At 45.1% G+C, this 26,775-nt stretch overlaps 1 protein-coding gene across 8 annotated transcripts in view; it reads left to right on the forward strand.

The window, feature by feature from the left end:
* The window catches only part of LOC111855497 (teneurin-1-like), a 365,325-nt gene that overhangs the window by 266,237 nt on the left and 72,313 nt on the right, over positions 1-26,775 (forward strand). For 7 of the 8 annotated variants that reach the window (XM_072717559.1, XM_072717557.1, XM_072717558.1 and 4 more), the window contains 5 exons: positions 9,349-9,587; positions 16,573-16,734; positions 21,692-21,900; positions 23,959-24,169; positions 26,366-26,467. In XM_072717559.1, coding sequence (XP_072573660.1) covers positions 9,349-9,587; positions 16,573-16,734; positions 21,692-21,900; positions 23,959-24,169; positions 26,366-26,467 — 923 coding nt within the window. The remainder of the gene's footprint in view (positions 1-9,348; positions 9,588-16,572; positions 16,735-21,691; positions 21,901-23,958; positions 24,170-26,365; positions 26,468-26,775) is intronic. The other variant, XM_072717561.1, reaches the window with a different exon arrangement.

Below are 26,775 nucleotides of genomic sequence, written 5' to 3' on the forward strand. Positions count from 1 at the left end.
GTAAAAAGACATTTCAAAATATCCACCACAGAAATTGGTTCAACTGTCAGCAGAAGGTTTGGCGCACGACTCACGGTGCCCCTTCTGTCGTGGAGCGAGGCAGCTGCCTTTTAATACAGCTCTAGAAATTATCTGGTGGGCAAGGAGCAGACCGTTCCCCCTCGAGGTGGCGGAACAGGGAAAGCCCCCTTGAGTAGGGCCCAATCTGGACCCAAACGGGGACAGGTAGAAGCAAACCCGGGGGGTATGGAAACGGTATACACAGTTGTTCCTGCTCAGAATGGTGACGGGGGTACAGGAATAGACATGTTCCTCTCTAAATGGATGCAGGGTGGGCGATGACATAAACACTGCCATGTTGAGTATGGGGGAGAGCATGGGGGCTCTTGAGCTTTCTTTAAGCAATTTTGAGTCCTCATTTTTCAGCAGGGGGGTGACCCTGGCTTCACCCCTCAGCAGACAGGTGGTGGTGTCCCCTCGGACACCTCCTTCTGCCGGGGAACTTTCCACACTGCCTCTGGCCCCCCCTCCGGCCAGCCAGGTGGCAGCACTAACCGCAGGCTGCAGTCTGAACCTCAGGAGAAGGTGCCGCTGTCCTTGGCTCCACCCCCTCTAGGCAGTCCAGCCGTGAGCCCCCCCCCTCCCAAACACACACACACACACATACATATACCAGGTCTTTGCTTATTACTTTTCAACAATGGACCTTTCACGGGGGATTGACGGGCCCCCGGTACCGGCAAAGGTTTTGGCAGCGGACGAGTTGCCAAAGTCCAAGCTGTTAGTGGAAAATGCCACGTGCATTTTAAAGCTCCTGTTTGCTATTTTTCAGGCAAACAGACGACAAGAACAAAAGAGCACATCCACTTTGGGTAGGGAGACAGCCTGACCCCTTCAGTCAGGCACAGCACAAACAAATGGTGTTCTCCTTCACCCTCTCTCTCTCCCTCCCTCTTTCTCTCTCTCTTTCAATGAGCTCCCAGGTGCTCTGTCAGACAGGGCCACAGCTAACCTCAGTTAGCCTACGCAAGGCCGCTCTCAGAGCCGTCTGCTTGCAGTTAGTCAAAACCTTGTCTGCTATAGACCCATTTCTGTATTAAGATTTATTGCCATTATTTTAATTACTTTTGTGTCATTTTAATGTCTCCCGCAGTGATATGGCAGCAGTGACTATGGAAGCCCTAGTGTAATTTAATGAAAATGGCCAGATTGATGCAAATAGCGCTTTAAAATGACCAAATCCATAACTAAATAAAATGGAGACAGCTGCCCGAAGGCTGCCCCGACCATATGGAAGAAGCAGCCATTGTATAGTGGTCGCAAATACAGGAAGAGGGGTCGAAGGACCCAAAGCTAATTGTAAAAACACAGGCATCCTGATGGACAGCCGTGCCTCATTGCATCAGCTAATATTAACAGGATGTCATCGAGTTTGCAAGCGGGGGAATACATTAATAAATGTCAACATTCGCTAAAATGGCTACAGTATTTAATAAGGATTTGAAGGGACGCTCATCCATTTACACACAGTGTGGGAGTCTAGCGAAATAATGCGAACAAATGTTTGAGCGATATCTAGCTACAAAGCTTAGCTTGCATTATCCAATGACAGATTTCATTTCAGATAGCTGGCCAATTATAATACAAAGAAAAATTCATAACCCTTTCTAATTTGATGCTCCTAAACATTTGACTGTTAGAGGTATATATTCTTCACACAGTTGTAAAACTGTCAAAGGTTAGCGGTGTTAAAACATTAGCATTTTTTCTTTATATATTTAAGCTTCACTCTAATGTGTCTGCGTATCCAGTTCATCTAGCGATGAACGCAGCCAGAAGCAGTATCCATATCAGTCACTGTAGCCCATGCACTACATATATCGTACTTAGGTTATGGAAAGCATCCCTCAAATATTCTTATAATCATAATTGTTAGCGAAAACAGGAGACGCAGGACAGTGTTTCTTGTTGGTTATTTCAGATCCTACAAAAGTAGCCAGCAGGGGGCATTGCTAGAGATTGGCCCCCATTACAGTATATCATATTACACCCCCCCCCCCCCGAATCCAGTTATGCTCTGAATTTTTAGGGCCGCTGTCACTCAGGGGACCCTTGGAATCATCCTACCCCCCACCCTCCTTTTTTATGGCGCCCCTGCTGGCCAGAAAGAGACGTAGCAGAACAAACTAGAAACACTTTACTCCAGATCTATTGTAGTACATTTGTGTTTTTGTGTACCGTTCTCTGTGGACAACAAAAGTCCAACCACTTCAAATGTTTCTCATATTTTTGTTATATATTTGCTACTTAAACTAATTTTAATAAAAATGTTCATTAAATTCCAGGTTAAGCTAAGCTAAACCTTTATGATGGTATGTATGTATGTGAGTTGGTGTAGTTGATTTTGTTCTTTTTTGTTTTTTCGTTAATTACTTTTTCCATGAGATTGAGGTGTTTTTGTCGAGATTACGAAAACAGAGATCTGCATCTTAAAAGCAAATGCAGAGTAGTAATTCTAATGACCTTGCTAGTCAAAGTGAAATAACAGGCATTTCCCCCAAGCTCTCTGGGGAAATATGGTTGTTTATATGAGATTTGGTGCAGGACTGCAGCATGAAGCCAGTGGATATTGTCATGGAATATTGTAACTGGTTATGAATAGGAAAGCAGTACAAGCCTTGTTGGTTCGCAACAGTTTGGCGTGAGATAAAAAAAAAACTCACAAACAGCATGCCCTGTATCGTTTTTGGCGAGGGCAGTGACCGAACAAACTTCAGCCTCATTCGATTTGCGATTCTATTGATGTCAGGACAAATGGCCTTCACCTTCTTAGAAGCTGTTTCCGGAAGCGTGCTTCCCAGCTGTGTTGAGCATAACCTGCTGCTGAGTTTGATATTGACCTGTCCTTCGCTGACCTTGGGCATGTCCGACAGTGTTTGCTCTCAGACACCGCGGCACTGAGGCTGTATACTCACGTAGTGTCCACTTACTGCCGTTTCGGGGCTTGGGAAGATGAGGACTTTCAGGGATGCTTGTCAAGGACTCCTCAGGATGCTCGCACAGCTGTGAAATCCCCGCACAGCAGCGTCCCCTGCCTCTGATGTACTCAGATCATACATAATTGAATATTAAAACTGAATCTCTGATTTGGAGCTGTCAGTAAATCTTGTCATTGCTCCCACATGCACGGTTTTCTCATAATATGTTAGCCACTAATCTAGGCATCATTTATAAACTTTTTTATATATTTTTGAGTCTCAGATGTGACATAGTCTTCTGCATTTATTCAGCATCATGTGAAATTTCCTGATAATTTTGCAGCCCACTAGTTATAGACTTTAAATTTGCCAGAGAACCTTGCAAGACTAAACAATGCACATACTGCAGTAATAAATAACATATATATGGCTTTACACATAGGATAAAAGCGTCACGGTACCACCTAGATGCATTATCAAAGATTTATTTCCCACCCAGCTATGGAATGAATAGTTTTGTCTTTTGTGAGTATGTGTCTATAAGACATTTGTCCATAATTCAGGGAAGAGAGTCATTAAATTAAGGTACTCCTCTGTAGAGTGTCCACGGCCATAAGAGGAGTGTTTGAGTGGAGTTTGAGGTTAAGGTTAATGCAGCGAGAGAGACAGAGATTGAGAGAGAGGGAGGGAGAGAAGGAAGGAGAGTAGAGTGAGTAAGAAGAGAAATGGAGAGAGAAAGGTCGGTTTAGGGGCGAATAGATGTGGTAGAAAAATAGGAATAGGGTGGATTTCATCAGTGATGGAAGAGCAAGGAGGAGGAGGGGATGTGTAAATCAATTAAAAAATAAATCTCCTTAAGCATGAAATTATACTTAATCTCTGAGCAAAGTCAAATGTTTTATTACTGGATTAACAAAAGAATATGTAATTTTTACAACAAAGATTTATTATAATGCTAGTCCTTTCGCCTATAATTCACAACAAACCTATAATGTGTTCTTTGCCTTTGCATACTGTGTACGGGAAAGTATACTGATCCGGACCAAATGACACTCTCTCGTCCCATCAGCATATCTCAACCCTGTCTCTGCAATTACACCTTTGAATTTACACCTGCTCTCTACTGCCGAGCAATAAAGAAAATTTCATTAAAATGCAAAGCAAATATCGCAACTGTGCATGGCGCCTGCTGCGATTTCCTGCTACACCCTCATGCTGCTCGATGATGGCGTGTCATTTATGTGAAACGCTTAACACATGCAACGCATATAGGACGTCCATGAGCCCTTTAAATATGATGTCTGTTTTTAGGCCAGTGACCAAAATTTTTCAACCCATGTGAAAAACTAATGGAAAAAAATAGTCTGGTGAGGCGGATAAGTAACTCATATATCTGGGGATGCTTTGTGTGTGTGCAGTCTGCATATTCTGCCCATATTTACCTGCCCTTCCTTACATATTCTGATTTCCTCCCACAATCCAAAGACACTTAGATGAATGGGCATCTCTAAATTATCCATAATGTTTGATAGTGTGTGTCTGAGTGCGTTAATCATTTGATGGGCCGGCATCCAATACAATATGCCCCGTTGGAATGGCTACAGTCTCTCTGTAAATATATTCTGGATAAGCAGCTATGGAAATTGGAAGAATAGGTAGGAAATATAGCTCAGAAAAGTGTGCATACCCTATCTGGATACATGTGACGCTTTGAGGATTCTACATTCCACTCTTCTACATATAACCCTTGAAATTCTGTCAAATTTTGGGGAGAGCTCTTCAAACCATTGCACAGTTTTTCCCAGTTGGACTAGACTTTGTGTGGCCCACTCCAGAACTTTTACATGGTGTTCTGTGTCCTCTCCATTGTTCCTATGGGTTATTGCCATGGTAAGCTTCTCTCCAAATGTCAGTGGAGACATTTGGAGAGAAGGGCGTAGGGTTTCTCCAAGAATCGGGCCGTTTTTGGCACCGTCCTTCTATCCAAATTCATGACATGGAGGAGCACCCCCCCGGAAGGATGCTGTGCCCCCCCTTGCCATTACATGTTATGCTGGTGTTCTTTTAGTGCTGTACTATGTTCAGGTTTTCAGGTTTTAGCAAATGTAGCTTTTTTTTTTTTCGAGGCAAGAAAGTTCTTTCTTGTTTTCTTCTGACCACAAAACTGTTTTCCACATGATTCCAGGACCCCCAGAGTGTTGCTCCACACCTTAAACAAGCCTCGATATGAGCTTCTGTGAGGTACTGATCCTTTTCCCGGCATCTCCACAGAAGCTACATTTGAGTGGTACATGTGATACTGTTGTATCATGTGCAAACTCACGTGCAGAAATTGACAAAAAGGTCTGCAGCTTTTCCAAGGAAGCCACAGTGCTATCAGTGACCTTTGCAGTCAGTCTCTCCCTGGTTCCAAAACCTGGTTTGACAGGCGCGGTCTGGGTGGTCATGAGCTATGGGTAATGACCGAAAGAATGAGATCGCGAATACAGGCGGCCGAAATGAGGTTTCTCCGCAGGGTGTCTGGGCTCTCCCTTGGATTGTCACCTTATCGTGGTGGAGGGGTTTGCGTGCCTCAGTGACCCTGGGGGCTATGTTGTCGGGGTCAATAGCCCCTGGTAGGGTCTCCCAAGGCAAAAAGGTCCCAGGGGAGGGGCCAGACAAAGAGCAATCCAAAAGAACCCTATGAAAAAGCGACAGATAATGGATGGATGGATGGTCTGGGTGGTTCAATATGGCCTTGATTGTGTTCATTATGGGTAGGGCTAACAAAATACTTTTAAAACTTTTTATTCCCGATCTGTGCTCTTCCACAGCCTAATTCTCAACAGCTTCTAGAAGTTCATTGTTCCTCATTGTTAAATCTCTACTTTGAGATCCATCACCCTGTAAAGGAGGCTTACAGGAGCAGTTCCCACCTTGCTGGAATCATTACAGGAGCAAGCTAATTAGCTCGCGTCTTCTTGAAGACAGTTGGCAAGACCTGAGTTTATTAATAGTGTCTGTTATTGAGGTCTGTACACTTTTTCCCATTCAAGGTCTCAGAGCATATAATTTTCAAGTTATTTTCTAAATGTGTTGGAATTTGGCTTTTCTGGTTGTAAATGCAAGAAAAATTACTGATTATGAAAGAATTCATAGCCTTACTATATTCTGAATTCACTACATAAATCGCATTAGTACAACCATGGCACAATAACACGTGAATAGGTCTCAAATATCTTTTAGTGAACAGATTTTTATTGCTGAATTAGTGTTTTTCTCATTAAAGTGCTGTCATTAAATAATTTCGCTGTTATGTAGATATGGCCGCCCGAAATTAGTGTCGTAAGTAATGCCTTGATTTCCATCCTGCAGCACGGCTAATCCAACACAACCCTCTGCGGGCATTCAAGCGTCATTCCTCACATAACTCCTTAAAAAACGGTGCTGTTTCGGGGTCACCGTGGCCTAATTTCAATCTCAGGCACTGTGAGGTAAATCGGCGCCATCGTTTAAGGATGCATTCAGCATTCTCCAGCAGTAACGACGGACGAATCAGAATTCTTCCAGCCTGGCAGCCTGCAAATTGTCGTTTAATGGTAACCAGTAAAACGGGAAATAGCAAATATAAATACTGACAAATTGTTTTCGCATTGGCAGGCACCCACCCCCTTCTCCCCCCAACTTCCCTCTCCATCCATCGTACAAGTATCTCCTCAATGAGAGCAGACGTAAAGTAATGACTCTATTAATGGGAAACTTGACAAGCAGTAAGTAAACACAACTGCACTGTCATAGAGTAATCGACTGACATTTCTTAAATTAAAATGTAATTATAAATGCATTTTATTAGATAGCTATTATTTAACTAAAATAAAACAATTTGCTAAATGAATCCTAATTTTCATTATCAGGGGTAAAGTATTGTTTTAAATGATATAAGGATCTTTTGAGTCATAACTCACACGCACACAAATTTGAAAAGGAAACCAGTGCTGGAAGATTGAAAGTGACGACACAGACAGCACAGCAGTAAGATGAGGTCAGAAAGCCCTGCCTCAGTCTTCTGTGTAGATAAGATGCGGTTGATTCTGCTGTTTTATTTTGGAGATTTTTATTGGCCTCCCACTCTGATTTTATCCTCGCCATCTCGATCAGTTCACGCCGCGACTCGTGGGGGGGGGGGGGGAGGGGGTGACACAGAAGATGAGGCACGCGGCCGCAGGAAGGGACGTCACGCGGGGCTGCCGCTTGTGATTAACCCGACCCCGCCGGTTGGCGAGAGCTGCCCTCGCAAAAATATATATGGGAGCTCGCAGCGTGTGGCGACTCGGCGAGGAGCACGGAGCTAAGTTAAACGGAGAGCTCACTCCCAGATAAATGGCTGAGCCGATGAGACACACACTCACCTAAGTGAGAACGTGCGCACTGAGAACCGCCTGTGACCGCTGACACTGCACCTAAATCCATCTCTACAGACTATAATTGAAACGTACCTTCTAACTCCATGCCAGTTTCTCTGCTGTGATTTTGCCGCAATCTGGCAGCAGCCGACTCAAGTTAATCAATGGCCACTTCAACAGGTTGCGGGGTTTATAGCCAAGACCTCTGTTTATTTGTCTTTTACATACTCTAGCTATATTAAGTGTCTTAGCTCGTGCTATTAGTCCAAATTTTGACAAGATTTGGGACAGACTTTCCAAGTTTCAATCCAAGCAGCACTTTGATAATGTTAAAATTACTTATTGATAAACACATCAAATAACTTAAGTCTGGGAAACAAATTAATGAATTAACCAGAATGTATTCTGATGTGCAGCGATATTTAAAAACACCAAGTGTAAATGATTCTTTCAAATTTCTACAACATTCATGTTAACTGTATAATGCCAGAACAATTTGCTTCACTTATTATTACCTCACACTCTTGGGACCAGGGTTCGAGTCTCAGCCATGGCTCCATGTGTGTGGAGTTTGCATCTTCTCCCCATGTTGTAGTGGGGTTTCCTATATATAAAAATATATATAATTATAGTTATATACAAAAAGGAGCCCATCCCCAAGTGAGAAAATATCTACGGGGGGGCTCGTCGGAAGTGAACGAATCAATGAAGGTATCTTTAGGTTGAACGAACTGTACAGGATCGATTTCCTGAAAGGACTCATGGTTTCCGTCTATAAATGCTGTTGACAGGCATTTGCAAGCGCCTGCTTCCACGGCCTGTGTCTGGTATCAGATTAACTGTGATACGGAAACATTTTTAGTGCCCCCTGATGTTACGTCTCGTAGGGTGAGGAACAGCCCGACTGCTTTCCTACCTTTATGTCTTTCGGATCTAACAACCTGCTACAGTATATCGTGTTGTCGTCAGGCACAGTCTTATTATATGTACAGGGATATTATGATATATTTAACTCCAGCATTAATATGTTATTAGATCATGGAAGTAATCGGTCAAAGATTTCTCGGTAATCTTGATGTAGGCTTATTTTTTGAATTGTATCATCATGAAATAAAGAGTAACAATAAATAAGGATTTAAGTCATGATTTTTATTTTTGTTGTAGATTGGATTTCCTTTCTCTTTATTATTATTTTTATTATCATTATTATTATTGACGCTAAACCATTTCTTTTAAGATATTAAAAATAATAATAATTATTATTATTATTGTTGTTGTTGATCTTGCTTTTGTTGTTGTTTTCCAGACTGGAATTAAACACGTGACTTTCAAGGTCAGGTTCAGAGTCAGGACACGGCATGTCAACTGCGGCATTAACAGAAATGAATATTAACTCAGCCGGTGCCTTTCGTGACAGTGTGTAAATTATAATGAATGTTGTTTATTACTTCTGTGTTCCTCAACGTGGCAACACCCGCTAATCCATAATACAGCGGGGAATCAATGCCATTAAACACTGAACATTTATATTCCACAGCAAGGATTAATTAGAGAGAAAGATAAATGCAAACGGGAGAGTCTGTAAACATACGATTGAATGAGTTTGATTCATTAGGCCGATGGGTTTTTTGACATTTAACAGTATATTGTGCCGAACATTGATTTACCTTTACAGGAGCATTTTCATGTGAGAGTTACGTTTCTGTGAAATTGTGTCCCTTATCATTTAAGGATATTTCCATATGAAAAAGACTGTTGCAGATAAACTTAATGTTGACTATGTCTTCGATTAAATTTCAAACTTTTGAAAACTTTTGAAAAATCGAAATTTACGTGCATTTGCAGGCTACTTTACCTTAATACGATATTTAAACATAGCTAATTCGCAATTTTATTTTTTTACAATGCATTTTATTAATTGATGCCTTTATTGATGTGCTGCTGCATTTTCTTCAGTGCTGATGACCATCCTGGCTTGTGTTCTGCAGGCATTTCCTGTTCAAACACGGCTCTGGCTCCTCCGCCCTCTTCAGTGCGGCCAGCCAGAACTACCCGCTCACCTCCAACACCGTTTACTCGCCGCCTCCTCGCCCGCTGCCCAGGAGCACCTTCTCCAGGCCCGCCTTCACCTTCAGCAAGCCTTACAAGTGCTGCAACTGGAAATGCACCGCCCTCAGTGCCACCGCCATCACGGTCACCCTTGCCCTCCTGCTCACCTACGTCGTCGGTGAGTGGAGATCCCGTCTCACGTCGGGCACATTAGGACAGGGCTGTTCAAATCACAGCCCTCAAGGACTGAGCACTGCTGACTTTCCAGCCTCTCCTGTCGCCAATCAGAATCAGTAATTTTTAAATTAACCACCTGGAAGAACTGAAAACAAGGCCTGGATTTGGAATCAGGGGTCAGATTTCTGCATCAAGAACTACATTGGAATATGATCCATTGCTGTGTTTAGCTTAACATTTGGATAAGTGACTAAATTCAGCTTTAGTAAATATGGCATCTGAAATACCCATTTGGTTATGCCATAGTGCAGTCTCAATCCTTGTCTTTTGGGACCCGCAGACAGTCCATGTTTTTGCTCCCTCCAAGTTCCCAGCAAAAATGTGGATTTTCTGGCTGGGAGCTGGGAGGGAGCGAAAACATGCACTGTCTGCTGGTCCCCAAGGACTGGGTTGGTGAAGCCATGCTCTAGTAGACTGAAACCATGCAAAACCAAAACCCCTTATTCTGGGCCCAAACGGTGCTAGTAAGTAACCAAGTTCCTCCGCTCCTGGAAGTTCTCCCGTTTGTAACCATATTTCCCGTGATTTGCAGCGATGACATTGAATTATTACTGGTGCAAGATCATAGGAGGAAATGATTTTTTTTTGCTCTGCGGACCTCTGCTGCTGCAGGCTGAGCTGGAATGGCTAATATGCCACATAACTCAGGACGGAGGAAAGCAATAGAGATCGCAGCTGTTTTATCTATTAGAAATAAAATATCACAGAAGGCTGAATGAAAGCCCACACCTCAAACGGGAGCCACACGCCTTTGAGTCTTTGATGCGTTTACTTTTGGTTCTCCTTTAAATCAATACAGCGATCCCTTTTTTTTCTGACATTAAACATTGCAATGCCCTTGTGAAATACAAGCAACATAAAGCTCACTTTTTTCCCAAATAATACAGACCTGTGTTATCTACATGCCGGTGAGACACTGGGTTGCCTTGCTTGTTTTTTTTCTTGTTATTTTCATTCTTTCAGTTCAGATTTACTTATAATGTGTTTGCGACTAAAAGGTAACACTTGCTTAAAGGTGTTAGAGTTACGAATAAACATCACAGGAGCTGGATCAAAACAAGAGATTCGTTTAAAAAACAAGGCCTTCATTTTAAATGACGAGTCGGCCTATTGTTTAGCTGCGGAGCAGCACTGATGTGGTTTCGGGGGCAGTTTTCCCTTTGGCTCCGGCATTTTTCTGAACAACCTTTGTGAAATTCCTCCTTGAATATTGCTGAGAGCTACCGGCCTTCCATTTAAGCGAAAAGGGGCTTGGATCCCAGTCAGTGAGGATGGAGCCAAGTACAAGCTACAGCCAGGCAAATAAAAACAGGATTTGCTTAATTATTTGACCGTGTATTAGCCTTTATTTAACGATGCGGCTGCTCTAGGCATGTTCAGCGCACTCCTTATTGACTCTGTATTGCAAATCGACTTGGCTGAAAGCCTCAGTCTTATTTATGCGTTACAATATACCACGGCGGCTAATTTCCATACATCCAAAACACAGAGATTTTAGTCATTGCTACATCTGTGCCAAACGCACTTCGAAGAAATTATCTTTAAATTTCAACTGACCGTCATTCCCGAGGAAGATCCAAAATTTAAACTCATATTAAGACGCAAAATTGCGAATAAGTGATGAGAGAGAGTGATGCGTCACGGGAAAAGGTGGCCCACGCAGAACCTGCCCGAGATGTCAGCCGGTGCTCATAACCACCGACACGCTTTACGCACTCGCCGGGGAAGGTGTGCGCACCGCAGAGTTCCCCGTGACACCCTGGGATGATCCGGGCTTTGATTTCATTCCAGGAATGTCGGTTCGGAGGGGACATTTAGGTAGCTGCGAGAAGCCCTCTGTACGACATTGACACCAAGCTGAGTTTATCGCGATTGCATTCGGAAGGAGGGGGGGGTTTTAGCCGGTGCTGGACTGTTCATTTATATGCCAGGGGTGCATTCTCATCTTTCTTAGGTAATCGAAATCAGACCCACATCTCTCTGCATCACCGCCCGCCTGCAATCGTAAACTATTTTAAAAATTCAAAAAAAAAAAAAAAAAACGATGTTTGTCTCCCGAAACCTTTTACGTGTCCCTATTTCCTCCCCCCTGCTTCCCCCGCCCCCCCGCGTCCTGCCACAGCCAGCTCTGCCTTATGCTTGTCTGTCCTCTCTGCTCTCCCATACATGCCAAAACACATCAAGCTCAGCTGGCGCGAGTTTACCCACTTCGTCCTCCCACCAGCCGCGAGTACGCTCCACAGGGTCACACGGCGCTGTGTGGGGAGAGATTGCGCCTCCGTTATGTCTGGCTCGCTACTCGACTGGCTAACGTGTCACCCTGACCTGTCGATGTAACCATGCCTCGCGAGTCCGAGCTCAGTTGTTCTGGTTCGGCCCTGCATCCGCGTAGGCCCGCTCTCGTGAGGTTCTGCCGGACGTTCCTGTTGCTTCCTGTGGCAGATTGTTGAATTTTATCTCTCCCTTCTTTGCGCTCTTGCACATGCATGCGCGCATAACGACGGCCCCCTGCCTGAGCTGTACCCCCCACCTCGCGGCCCACGCCTGTCAGAACGCGATCCGGGTCACCGTGTCCTTATAACGGCAGTCCTGGAACCTGGATCCCTGCAGTAACACACAGTGCTGACGGTGCTGGTCTAATGTCACCTTGTTACTTTGGCATTAAAAGCCAGCTCTCTCCACTAATGGATGCTGTTGTCCTGGCCCGGTGTAAATTTCAGGCCTGGTGGGGCGCCGTGTTTAAAGATCACCAAGGGACCCAAACTCGTTAATCCTGCTCAGTAAAGCATGCGCCACCGATCTGATCGAGGCATGAGGCGACACCGTCGTCCAAACACCTCTGCCGCCAGCTCTGCCCCAGCCTCCCTCTGAAATCCTGGGTCGATAGAGCGCCACCGTGACTGGCTCAGCTGCCGATCCGAGGCGAGGATGTTCACTTTCCTGTCTCGACGGAAACGCCGATCCTGGACTGCCACCCAGAGAGGGGCGCAGACCAGAACAAGTACAGCCAAGCGCCTGAGCGATTCCCTACTTCAGTGTTGCATAGTATGCCGTTAAACCCCCCCCCCCCACCCAGGCCCCCCAACTGCGCAAGGTTTTTGCTTACCACACCGAGCCAACCGAACGGATAGGCATCGCGGCCGTCTCACTTCTTGCTATTCTGGTGTGTCCACGCTAAATAGCTGGTCACACTATATGGCCAAGAAGAGAAGATACCTGTTTTTATGGTTCGTTATGGCGTAGTAAAGGACATCTGTCGGAAGCACTGTCACGTAAACAGATTGACGAGTGTTATAATCGATAGGCCTGCGTCATGTCAAAAGGGTGCTGTCCGCTTTGGCTCCCTTTGAAAATCCGCTCGGCTGCCCAGGAATTTATGCTTCCGGGTGACTAGCCTTGAAGCTAGCAGACCTTTCATGCTCCGTTGTGATCATATCGATCGGCCCATTTCCTCTTTGTTTTCGAGGTCTTGCTCCGTTTGGGCTGCCGCCGCTGTAAACTTTGGGCTCACCTTTTTGGAAAGAGCAGGAGCCTCTGGACGTGAGGAGCGCCTCATAAATAATTCCTCGCCTGGAGAAGATGAGACGTCACTCATTCACGCCGTATTAAGCTTCCCCACATTGCGATTTAGGGGCGAAAGCTGGCTGGCCGTTCACCCCCAGCGCAGACGTCGCTCAGATGTTTTATCTGTACTTTTATGTTTATCTTTTTGTCCCTTTGTTTTGTTTTACAGCATTGTTGAATTCCATAGCTATTTAAAGGCCGTCATCGCACTGTACTTGTTTGAATTAGAAGCCCATTTAGCAGTGAGTGGATTTGAAGGAAACGCAATTCAGCTCTTTGTCACCTAATTAGTTTCTATCCCAAATGCGTGGATTATTTGTCTTCTCATTAAGTAAAAGCAAATTAGGAAATTTGGCAGAAGCAACCCATAAATTTACAGAAATGGATTTATGTCGTAATGAACGAGTGATATGTTGGCACAGGGCTCTTCGACCTGGGCTGCTGTTCACCATGTTAGCGCTTGGCTGTATTGTTTGGCACTTTTGCTGATTTTTATACGACCCTAGATTGACGTTTCCACTTCATCAGCCTGATGGCCTTATGCTATTAAACCGTAATGAATATCTTTGCCGGTTGAGGCAAGACGTATATTCAGAAGTATTCATTCAGGTAACTCACGTACCGCATGGATATATTAGTCTAGGCCTCCTTTTCGTGGCCTTGAAGCTACAAGACCTTCCCTCCAGCATAGACTTTGAAGTCTTCTCTTTGCCGAGCAGTTGCCTCTGTGTCAGTCTGACCCAGGCCTGAATCCCTCAAAGAAGGACAGAGAGAATTGGTCCATTATCACCCTCGAATAATGAAGCCCTCTCTCCCTGGCTGAAATATCACCTGCTTTTGTCGCTGCTGGGTTCAGCACGGTTGCCTGGGGTGGGGTGGGGTGGGGAGGGGGGGGGGGGGGGGGGGGTAGTTGGCGGGAGTTCCCTCAAAAAGTACGAGTCATGACAATGAAAGTCTCTCACTCAAACCCACCCCCCGACCAGCCTTCACAATGACAGGCTCGGTTTAACAGCCCCTGAAGGATGTGACCGAAACCAGGAACGATTCGACCATTTAAATAAAAAAATAAATCTGTCCGGAACATTCCGCACACAGGGTGCTCAATAGGCCTTGGACATAATGCGGTGTCCTTAGCTGTGATATTTCTTGCTATATTATCCTAAGTTGGAACTGAATGCAGGGAGAAAAAAATATATAATGCGATATAAAATTTTATGCTGTGCTTTCTTCGGCTTGTAAGGAAGACAAAGCCCCTGACTTAGGGGTGAGAAGCACATTTCCTCAGGGATTGTTTATACATTCTCCTTTAAGCGGAGGATCCCTCCCTGCACTTATACATTATTACCGTACAATTTACACAGATCTCCGCGGGGCACCACTGAAGAGTAATGCAACCCAATCCCCGCGGTAATCTCACCGTTAGAATGATAATACCTTGATTTGTAGCTACTTCAGCAAGACGTAATGGCACAGATATACAAGTGGGTTGGGGGGTGGGGGGGTGGTCGGATGGCTAGAAAATTGGTTTCATCCCCGGTCTTAAGCGTGTCCTTATATCTGGCGGTGAGACAGACCACACGCCTTAACGTCATTCTCGCCGGGTCCACTTGCAGGCTGCTTTATAGTGTCTCCTAAGTGACCCGGTCAAGGTTCTGCGGGCGCTCAAAGAGAATGACCCGAGGCTTGAGCTGTAGGTAAGAAATCGCCATAGCGCAGAGGCTAGTCATTATATTCAAACTGAAGCAGAAACGTGCGCGGCAGTATCAAGGTGATAATAGCAGTGAGCTAATAATGAGGATTTTTTGTGCTAGTTCAACAGATCTGACAAATTAATATGTGTGCTGGTGCATGTGACGGGATTTTTGTCTAAATACATAGAGTAACGGATTTTTTAAGCCAAAATATATCCTGCCAGTTATTTAACTGAATTATTAGTGGATGATGGCGGTAGTTTACAATTATTGCAACGAAAATATGTTTGCTATTGCTTAAAAGATGCCTCATTTCATATAACAAACAGCCAACTAATGTTTTCCTTAGAAGATTCGTTACTAGATTTCAGTTGGCATTAGTAAAAGTTTAGGCAAAAATGCCAAAGAATTATTTGTCTTTTCTCTGGAGCATAATCTAAGATATTTTGTTGGTTGAAGTATCAAATGACAGCCAATCTCAATTCATTTATCTGATTCATCTGTATTTCCACCGTTTTTAACAGATTCTCTGCTCTATGAATTGACTTGATCCAATTAGAGTTTCATCTTTTTATTCCTTTTATTGAGATCCTGTGTCCTTTAAAGCTGGAACTTGCTTTTGAAGCAATCAAGGTGTTTCAATATAGTTAAACGCTGTATGGACTAACATGCATGTAAGAAATCACATGAGTTACAGTATGATAATGACACAAGTATAGGGCAACTATTGCTTTTGTATGTTTACATTCAGTGTTTTTATCTTGGGCTTATCACACAGAATATAGAAGGCAAATAAAGATTTTTTTTTTTACCTTCTCTCGCATAAAAGTTGTGTGGAATATAGCATTTTAATGAAGAACTACACATAGTTTATGAAGCGTACAATTGCATATTTGCTTATGAAGTTTACAAACAGTGGTTTGTGGCATGTAAACAGATTTATTATACCTGTTTATTATGCTTGTGTGTTCTTTACAAGCAAAACAAGTGTAATTGTCTAGGTGCAATAGATAGCATACAGTATGGTTATTGAAAAGTACTGTTGTTTTACAGATAATTGGGATTTTAAATGATTTTGCTCACATTACATAATTACTTTTATGTTAAATATGTTGCGTAACTGGTTTTGTAGTCTTTCTGAATTTGTACAATATTTCTTGGAGTGTAGAATTCAAATAGATCCAGTAATAGCGTAGCTTTACCATATGTTATTAACTCAGATGACAGGTGGGTTTAATTTTGTTAAAAGCACTCATGTAATTACATAAGCAATTAGCGACATTTCTGCAAAAATATCCCAAAATGCTCTGTCTCTTTCTGCTGTCATGAACCATTCATCCATAAAGGTCATTAGTCATGCATAAAAGGTTACGTAAGGATTATGATGTAAACACTATACTACACAAGATTTCAGGTAATCCCCTCCCCCCTTCCATGCCCCTCCCCCCACAACACAATTCTTAATAAACTTGTAAATAACATGAAACTGTTCATATGTGATGATTTGAACCTAGTCGAATATTCAGCTGAAAACCCATTTCCAGCCAAAAAGTGGCCTTGTGAGAAGTGCGAAGTTCTTCGGGGGGGGGGGCACTGTTTGCATTTGCATTCACTGGTCACCCCTGTCTCCCAAATAACTGAAATTGCCCCCCCCCCCCCGATTTGTTGCAGCAGTGCACCTGTTCGGCCTGACATGGCACCTCAAGCCCGTGGACGGCGAGCTGTACGAGAACGGCGTCAGCCAGCTGGACGGGGACCTGCTGGGCTCAGGCAGCACCGCCTCCCCGGTGGACAAACCTGGCCCTGACAAGATTAACAGGGGCGGGAAAGGAGGTGAGGGCGGCATCCACATTCCCCGCCTGCCGCTTTCCCGCGAACGGGCCTCCCCTCCCCCCCGTGCCGTAAATTCATCCAGACAAAGTGATTTAAACTGCATTAACGCTGTTTCTTTATCAGGTTAATCTCATAGCATAACCTGTCATACATTCCTGACGCGTCGTTTCATCTTCTTGCAGCGAATGCAATCCAGGCCAGATAAGGCGGGGGGGTCGGGAGGGGGGTAATGAACAGGTTGCTCTCCCATTATGAAACATCCGTGTCTGCTGTGCTACCACGAGTGCTACGGCGGTTTTTGGGGTGAGTCGAACAGCTCCGGCGCGTATCGCGTTAAGCGTAATCAGTCCGAGCGAAAGAACAGCACTTCATCCTGAGAGATACCGCGGATGTTGGGCTCCCTATTACGTGATTCCATAACGTTTCTTGGAAACCGCGGGAGATGGAACAGCCTAGCATGGCTGGACCGAGGCGTAATACAAAGCAGAGATTAACACTGGGTGGGGCTGCCGCACGTCCTTCATTTTACAGGGTCATTCCGCAGTGAAAAAAGTAAAATGCAAATGCCCCATTCTGAATCAAATTGGGGCTCAATTTGTCCTGTATTTTGTGATTTTATTTTAGGGCCCTGGGGGCGGGATCCCGTATTTCTTTAGATTGAAAGTGGCGACCCTAAGGACGAGCTCGATCACGATACCTCTTGTGTGTCAATAGGAACATCAGCTACAGGGAAACATTAATGCACGGGTTTACCCAGGCAGAAGCCCAGGGGCCTCTGCTAAAAGGGGCCACTAACCTTGAGTTATTTTGACACCCCCCCCCCCCACCCCCCCGGTCATCAACTTTTATCGTTTCCTCCAACCGCCCCCCCCCCCCCGTCCCGTTTGACAACTTTTACTGTCGCCGCCAAACAGAAAATAGTAGGTGGGTCTCTGACAGCTCAACTAAAATAGCCCATGGGCCTCTGACCATGTTAACACCCCCCCCATCGCGCGATAGCGAGGCGGACATCATGACGAAATCGTGACTCACTTATGTGATACATGCATGTTTCGAGCCTGGCGGAGAGTCTCTGGGAAGTCCAAGAGTTTACCAAGCTGGATAGAGGTCAGTTTCAAGTGAAAACAGGGACGTATACGCCGGGCAAATGTAGAGCAGAGTGGCCGCTCACATCCAGAGCTGTGGGTTTGATTCCTGCCCTGGCTCTCAGCGACTGAAGTTTGCATTTCCTCCTTGTGGGGTATTCCGGTTCCTCGCCGCTCGGGAGTCCGAGGACATGCAGTTTAAATGGACCGGCGCCACCGAATTGCCGTCGCCGTGTGTCAGTGTGTATACGCGCCTCGCGATGGACTGGCATCCTGTCCAGGGTGTCCCCTGCCGTGTGTCCTGTCCGTCCTGGGATAGACTCCAGGATTGTCGAATCCCTGTATGGTATAGACGGCTCAGGAAAAAAAGATTGCTTAAAAATGTTTCCGCAGTAAAAGAAAAACTTAAAATGACCGTGATAATGTGGTACAGTCTGTTTTCATCTGCCACCCATAGGGTATAATGCTCATTTTAGTCAATAACACCCAGCGTGCTCATTTTACACTGCATCATCCCAGTCGCTCACACAAATTTAAATCGCTTTTAATATCTATAGGAACAACCGTAAAGCTTATTTGAATAGTCACAGAGAATGTGGCCTGAATGCCACATGGTGAAAACAGCAATATATTTTAATTTAGATAGATGATTTTTTTTCCCGGTCCACCTTGCAATGTGTACCGAGCATGCAGCGAAACATGCGAGGCCATGCAGGGGCGTGACCGCCACATTTACCCTGTGAAGTCCACTTACTCCCCAGGGATTAGAAGAAAAGCCTTCAGGACTATTCTCTCAATAAAGCATTATCAATGTTTTTTTTTCCCAATTAGCAGCTCGTAAATCGCTGGTCTATTATTCATGGTTAGCGACCTCTGTATGTAATGAATCAGATACTGGGTCTGTGCTGCGAGCAAACCCCTCCCTCGCCGACTCCCACCTAAGAGGTCGCGGCCTGCAGAGCGCTGCACTCTGGGAAATGCGCATTAAAGCCACTTCACTTTGTTACTGTTTTCTTAATCTTTTACACTATTTGTTAATTTTTTCCTGCACATTTTCCCCAATACAGTATGTATGTCTGTCTTTCCTGTGGGCTGTGGTCATGTTTGCCATGAAACCGTGCATTTGGGGCCCCCTCTTGGCCACAAATAGTCACTACACTCGGGGGGGGAGGGGGGTTGGAGGAGGGGGGGTCGCTGAAGTGACTTTTTTAATGGGACCAGCACAGAAAATATGTCTGTTGTGATAAATTAAGATTGCCTATCATCAACTCCGCAACCATGGACTGGGTAAGCGTTTGTGGAAGATGGATGGATGGATGGATGGAGTGACATATTTTCTTCTACATGTAATGATGGACTTTAAGACAATGACATAAGTAAACGAATGATAGCCAATCAAATGCTTTTATTTTTCTGTAAGGTGTAAGCAGTGAGTAACTTGTCCTCATGTGACGGAAATCACGCTATGGCATCATCCTCCAGCTTATCGTCGCACGGCTTTAGCATAGCCGGTCCAGACCACAAACTCACAGTCCTCTTGTACGCAGAGTGTAAAATGCAATACCCCTCGTTGATATAAAGACTGTCATTTTAAGTCGGCATTTTAGTCTGTCATTTTCGGGGGTTGGTGACGCGTGGGAGTGGCCAAAGCGAAACGGGTTTTTAAAGAGGACATTGATATTCGACGGCGACACAGCTCTCATGTCCCGCCGATCGACCGCTCTCCGCTTCATCACGTCTATCGATCTCACCGCGTCGTGATACAATCTCAGGATTTCTCCGCTGGAGGGATCTCCCCCTTTCATATATTATGGGGACAAGACCTCTGTGCTGCCCCCCCCGGCGGGCCGTACGCACCGCGGAGACGATATGGGCTCCGAGAGCTTTATCGGGACTCCTTTAAAGCTTTCATCTTAAATAAAACATGCAGGGGCGTAACAAAACAGCTTTGCGTTAGAATCCCCACCCTGCGGCCCTGAAGCTTTGGGGAGGCAACTTTCAACACGAGGTTACGTGTGGTATTTTTCAGATGTTGTAGTTGTAGATTTTCCAGTTTTTAAGGCAGGGGTGGAGATAATGGGTTAAAGATTAAACATATAAATAGATAAGCCTTTTGGGCCAGTGGAATTATCTGCTTACTGACATCAGGTGACATTAATTTGGCAGTGAAAATGGGAAAAAAAATGGCCGCAATCTTATTAGCTACCTGTTCAAAATCCTTTTAATTGAATCCCCTTAATTATAATGACCCGTTCTTCTGCGATATTTCTGTTCCTCCTTAGGCGAGTCCTTTGGAAGAAAAAAAAAATCATTAAAGTTTTCTGCAGCGATCCATTTGGGGTTTAAAGGGAACACAAGTTGTCTTGGTGCATGTGTTCCTTGCGCCTTCATCTGGATCTGTATTAAAAGGCACCCTCCTTTGATTCCATATAAGTCGTGAAGACTAATAGCTCTAATTGAAAAGACGGTTTAGTTTCTCTGCAAAGGGATTACAGGTGTATTTTTTTCAATGCAGATAACCCCGGGGCTATGAGCATTAATCAAGGTGGAAGTCACACTTGTTTTCTTGTGCTCCCCCCCCCCCCCTTTCCCTTGTTTCTACTGAGCATACTTTGATCATACCCAGCAAGGAGGTTTTTGGAAGAGATAACAAGGAGTTAAAGCCGGGGTAAATTCATTGGTTTTGAAGTCTATGCCGAAGTTGGTTACCCACGTTTCAACAGTTTTCTGTCAGAGAAATTTGACGTACTGGCTTCTTTCATGCAGGAATGGATCTGTAGCCAGGTTAATCAATTCGGTCGTCTCGAAAAATCCATCCTCTCTCCCACCACTTATCTAGAACGTGCTCACAGTGACCCTGGAGTCTATCCCGGGCAGCATAGGGCTCAAGGTAGGAGACAGGGTGCCAGTCCATCACAGGGCACATAAACACACAACATATTGGGAGACACCAATTAACCTTAGCCTCATGTTTTCGGACTAGACGATGAATCTCATGAATTACCGGGAACTAAATGGAAACTCCTTGCTCACATAAGGGGATGGGTTTCAAACTCTGAACCTTAAAGGATATGGGCTTCAAACCCTTGACCCTGAAGGGTATGGGTTTCAAGCACCCACCCCAGAAGGGTATGGGTTTCAAACCCTCAGTTGCGAAGGTCTGAGGCAACAGTGCTATCTGTGCTCTCATCTCTAACCATACAGCTCAATATATGACACAGCTGCGCAAAATCCAGCTATTCCAACTTTACCATGTAGGCAATTGATGCTTCTGTAAGTGCTATCTTAGGATCCAGGGCCCAAGTGGAGCACTGACAGAGTAACCTTCAGTTCCCACAACTTGCAGGCAACAGAAGTTTATGACAGTATTCCAAGGATCGAACCACCTGATTTTTCATCCAGTTCAATCCCCAGATGTGGAAATAATTTTGAATTTTTCTTTCCTCTGAATATAAACTGCATAGGATAGATTTCAGTTAATTTATCATTAATTTGTGCTTTTGTAAATACTCCTTTTGGTTTTTCAAGTTTTGAATTGTTGAAATACAAACGTAAACATAAGGCACAATTAAGCAAATTTTAATTATTATTCTTTTCAGTTAGAGCTATGAGTCTTCATGACCAAATGTTCTCACAATGTGATACAAACCTGTTATTTTGACATTGTGGGGACCATTTTTCTGTCCCCACAAAGGGAAACTGAATTTTATAAAGTCTGTGACTGCAAATCAAAAATGCCAAAACTCTTGTATTTTGTTTGAATACTTATGGGTTAAGGTAGTCAGAAATGAATGGAGAGTCCCCACAAAGATATGAATACAAACATCATTTGTGTGTGTGTGTGTGTGTGTGTGTGTGTGTGTGTGTTGCAGACAAAGGGCTCTTTCAGAAAGGCCGGGTGATAGACCGCGGGGAGGTGGACATCGGGACCCAGGTTATGCAGACCATCCCTCCAGGTCTCTTCTGGCGCTTCCACCTCACCATCCACCACCCAACGTACATAAAGTTCAATGTCTCCATGGCGCGGGACGCCCTGCTGGGCATCTACGGGAGGAGAAACATCCCCCCCACCCACACCCAGGTACTCTCCTTTAAATATCCTTTTTTACAGCCGTAATTAAAATGCCCTTCATAATGTGATGTGTATGCATGTGATTATTTTAAATGCAGATTAATATGCAGATACTCAGACATTTGACACTTAAGACATTTAACAATTAACTGTTGGACTGGGGCGTATGTAAGGGCCAATGGGGGCACTGACCCCCCGCTGAAGCTGATTGGCCCCTGAAGTGTCACTCACAGATTCGAAATGTATCATTGGCTAATGATTAGGTTGGCCCCTCTTATGCCCCTGTGTTACACAGAGGACTATTATGTTGCATAGAGGACACAAAGAGTAAAGAAATAATTAAAGCTTTTAATACTTCAAAACTCATGGTCCAGTCTGAGAGTATGTCCATGTGGTAGTGGAAATAGTGTTTAATTAGCCGGGTCGGCCAAATCCCATTCCCTATCCCAGTACTTCCATGGATAAATGTGTACTTTAATGTATCCTTCTGCCTTTGTAAAGCACTTTGAATTGCCATGCATCTGAATTCTGCTGGGTGAATCGCCTTGCCTTGTGTGGCACTGCTGGCATCTTCTCCTGTGTAGGTAGGAAGGCCATCTAGCAGCCGCGCAGGATCCTTGCGGCCTGATTCCCGGCTTCCTCTTACCGCTACGCCCGACCTCTCCCGAACTCCGACCCGGAGTGAGATTTAGCTGCGGAGCTTTACGGTTTCACTCCCCCAGGACCCTCCACTTGAATTCCTATGCTTTAGTTATGCTAATTGTGGAGTAACGGGGTGGGGGGGGGGATCCCTCCTCCTCTGTAATGGCACCTTCAGGAGTCAGTGTGGTCGGTGACATTGACTAATCTGCGAGCTGTCTACCCACCCCAGAAGAGCGCCCCACCCCGCGCAGACAGACATATGCTGCCGGTGACCAGGCCTGCTCGTACACGGGGATGGCTGATAGAGTCCCGACAGGTCATCAGACCCGGGTCACGCCGAACCCTCCTGCCGCCCATTCATCTGTCATACGCTGTGACTCCTTCCTGAGCTGCCGCAGACCTGCGAGCACTTACAGCACAGCCTAATTGGATATTACTCTCATTAACTGGAGCCTGTCCCTTGGGTGGTCTGTGGAGTTTGCCCTGATTCCAAGGAGATTTCTGCCTCTTCGACAAAGGGGAATGGAGGGGAGGAGGGTGTTGGAGGGAGTAGGGAAATACTACCTTAAAAATGTGTCCCACAGAGAAGCGAGCAAAACACATAATCAAGTGTTCAGCATCCGCAGAATGTAATGAAAAAGCACGACAATGATGGCTGCTGATGCTTCAGCCTGTGGGATAATGTCATCGAGGCCGAAATCCGTTTGTTTCTTCTCCTTTCCTGGGCCACACATTGTTAGGATGCCAGGTGGCTGACATTTTCTCGTCGGGGCGAGGTTCGTTTGCAGGCGTCCGGCCTCGCGAGGGCCTATGGTCGCCCCTGGTGATGGGAGGAATTAAAAGCAGAATTACCTTCCCTCCTCATCCTGGAAAGCGTATTTGGTCGAACGCCACGCTAACAAATGTGTCTGAGTCATCCGAGCTGCTCTTAAGCTCTGGGCTACATTGGGATGGCGAGGCTTAAATCATTAGCATTTTCTTAATTTGGCGGCGGTGGCATGAGGAGTGGAGGGGGGTTGGCTTTGTGGCCCCGGGGGTTTAGAAATCAAAGAGCCAGTCAGAAGCGAATGAAGGAATAATCCTGATCCGGTCCTTCTCTATGGGGGAAAAGCACGAGCGAGCCAAAGCACGGCCCCTCACTAGAGGCGACGGCCACATAATTCTCTAACCTCCAAAGGCCGCTATAATCCGCCGGCACAGCCTGTGTAGAGAGAGCTAGGCGGTACGGTCATTACTGGATTATAATGCAGTGTCACTGGGATTGGATTATGCTAGTCATGCACACCAGCACAAATACAGCCATAAGTAGGGACGTGCTAGCTGGGATTTAGCAGAGCACACATGGGGCGGAAGCCGTCGTCACGGTAATGAAGCGCGCCCCATCAGCACCGGCGTGCCACTACAATGTCTGCCTGCACTCCGCAGTTCGACTTCGTCAAACTCCTGGACGGGAAGCAGCTGCTGAAGCAGAATCTGAAGGGCTCCGAGGACGGTGCCGGCACATCGCGGAATCTGCTCCTGGCCGCCGCGCAGGAGACCGGATTCATAGAGTACATGGACCCGGGAACCTGGTACCTGGCCTTCTACAACGACGGCAAGAAGATGGAGCAAGTGTTTGTCCTCAGCTCTGTCATCGGTAAATATATCCGCTCCTTTTATTCGTATGGCGCCCTCTGCAGGACGGGTGGACCGTGTGTGTCGTTTCGGTCTCAGCTATACATTAGTATGGACTTCTTACAGTGTGTCATAGAAGAATACGGTGTGCAAAGAGCAAAAGAAATGTGCAGACAATATACAACATCCAAGCAATATGCAATACACTGACTGGATAATATAAAACACAACCAATATAGAGAAAGTACAATTAATTTACAGACAAAATATTATTTACAGGCTGGACAATATAAAGTAGGAACAATATACCATTTAAGGACAGTACTATAAATGTACGGGCAATATAAAATACAAACAATATACAATACACAGAGAGTACATCAAATTTACAGAAAATATACAGACAATACACAATTTACAGGCATTATACAATATAAAATACAATCAATATGCCGACAGTTCAGTGTAATCTACAGAGTGTATACGATACAATGTGCAGACAGTACAGTATAATCCAGTGACAGAGCAATAATGTAGAGAGTATAAAAATATGAGCAGTAACATAAAATGTACAGACAGTATACAGGACAGTCCACCAAGAGTGCAATGACTTATGTACAGAGCATATAGCGCAGTGTACAGAGCATATAGCGCAGTGTACAGACAGCACTATATTATATGCAGAGCAGTGCAGAGACAGTGCAGTGACAATGTGGGCTACAATATACATACATTTCACAATGTAATACAAGCAGTAAGCAATAATTAGACAAGTACATATGGTCTGTACTTGTGAATGATGGCTGTATATAGTGGTATAGCTGTATATAGGAATTTACGGCAATGTATGCCTGCATATAATTAATCAAAAAAAGTATTAAACAGCACAGCTGCGCATTTTCAAACTAGGGTTTATGGTAATAGATTAACTTGACAACATTTAATGTTATATAGCAGTGAAAATCTGAGTGCAAGACAGTATAGAGAAAGCAGTCTCGAGGTAACCTTACATTTTAAAGGTCCGTGTCAGAACCAGAGAAACAAAGGAAAATGTTGTAAACACGCTGGTGATTGTGGGGCCTGTGCATTGGAAAGCAAGTGTTACTGTTTATCCGATGAGTAAAGAAGCTTAATTCAGCACTTGTCAGCTCTATCTTGCTTCTCGATGTACCCCGAGACTGCCTTTGATGTATTATTGAACTGTTTTATTTTTTTTCTTTCTGTAGATATTCAGTAAAAAAAAAAAACAACGCTACCGCGAAAATATATTACGTTAGTTTTGAAGGCCCGCTCACTGGGAATTTGCTGCACGGATGTGCGGGTGCGCGTCTTTGAGCTTGACGAGGAGAGCAGAGCGGGAGAGCGACGGAGATCTTTGTAGCTCTCCTCCCCAAGCTGACTCTTGCTCGGAAGCGACGCCGTAGCTCTGCTTTGCCAGTGGCACTGACGTTCGGACGGGGAAACGGCCGTAATCCTGGCCTGCTTCGTGTCGCCTATTGTCCAATTAAGGCATCCTGATTGAGCGACAGGTCCTTCAGAATAGAAATCCTCCACGGCTTTCAAAGTGCCAAAACGAAAGTCTTTCAGCCTTAATTGACAGACCCTTGGTCACTCATCTTTAAACATATGCCAGGAAAGGACTGGGACTCGCGAAAACTCTCCCCATCTGCTCTGGAAAACTCTGTTTCATCTCACTCTACTGTACACAGTACTGCCGGGGTTTAAAAACTAATGTATTCAAGTCCCCCCAGGCAAGTACTGAAGTTTTGTTAAAGTTATTATTTTTCTTTGTTTTCTTTTTTTCCTTTTTCTTTGAACTGCAAAATAAATGGTGCCATTTTTTTCATCAGGTGACGAGTGGGGTTTGTGGCAGATGTGCTTTGAAATTCATATTCCGGCAGCTATTTGCATTTTTACTAATTAGCAGTTATGAGGGTACCTTACATTCGGATGTGATTATGCTTCGCTAAAGTTCACTAAATTAGTATTCCTTTCTTAGTAGCGGTATCGTGGCCATTATCGGCTCGTTAACGATGTGTAAGCGGGCGGATAAATGAACGAAAACGCCCGTCTCGGAGCTCGAGGTCACAGTGGAAACGCTAAGCTGTTCGAGTTTATCCGAGAGAGTTTTCTTTCGGGGTGTGTCAGGAAACAGGCCCGGCTGCTTTGTTCCTGAGCCACCATGCCGTTTCAATCCGCTGATGTCATCCTCACGCAGAAACCATGGATGGCTGCTCAACAGACTGTAATGGGAACGGCGAGTGCGTCGCCGGTCACTGCCACTGTTTCGCTGGATTCCTGGGGCCCGACTGCACCAAAGGTAAGCCTCATCCGGGCCGCCCATCCGGTAATTCCGTTTTGCCACCGCTGGTGCCACGGGAACAGCACGGTGAGGTTGAGAGATGCGAGGCACTGAAGTCAGGGGAAGCCACCGTGGCAGCCGGCGCACGAGCTCCACGGAGGCGTGGCTCTACTTGACACGAAATACCTGTCGCCTGCGAGAAAGTGGCGGCGGAAGAAAGTACGGCCGCGCACCTCCGACAGCTGAAGAGTCACCGTGGCGGGGGAAGCCGACAGCTGCAGAGGAGGAAGATGCGTCTCCCAGCGGCATTCGTACCTGGGCTGTGA

The sequence above is a fragment of the Paramormyrops kingsleyae genome, chromosome 10, assembly GCF_048594095.1.
Source record: "Paramormyrops kingsleyae isolate MSU_618 chromosome 10, PKINGS_0.4, whole genome shotgun sequence".
NCBI lineage: Eukaryota > Metazoa > Chordata > Actinopteri > Osteoglossiformes > Mormyridae > Paramormyrops > Paramormyrops kingsleyae.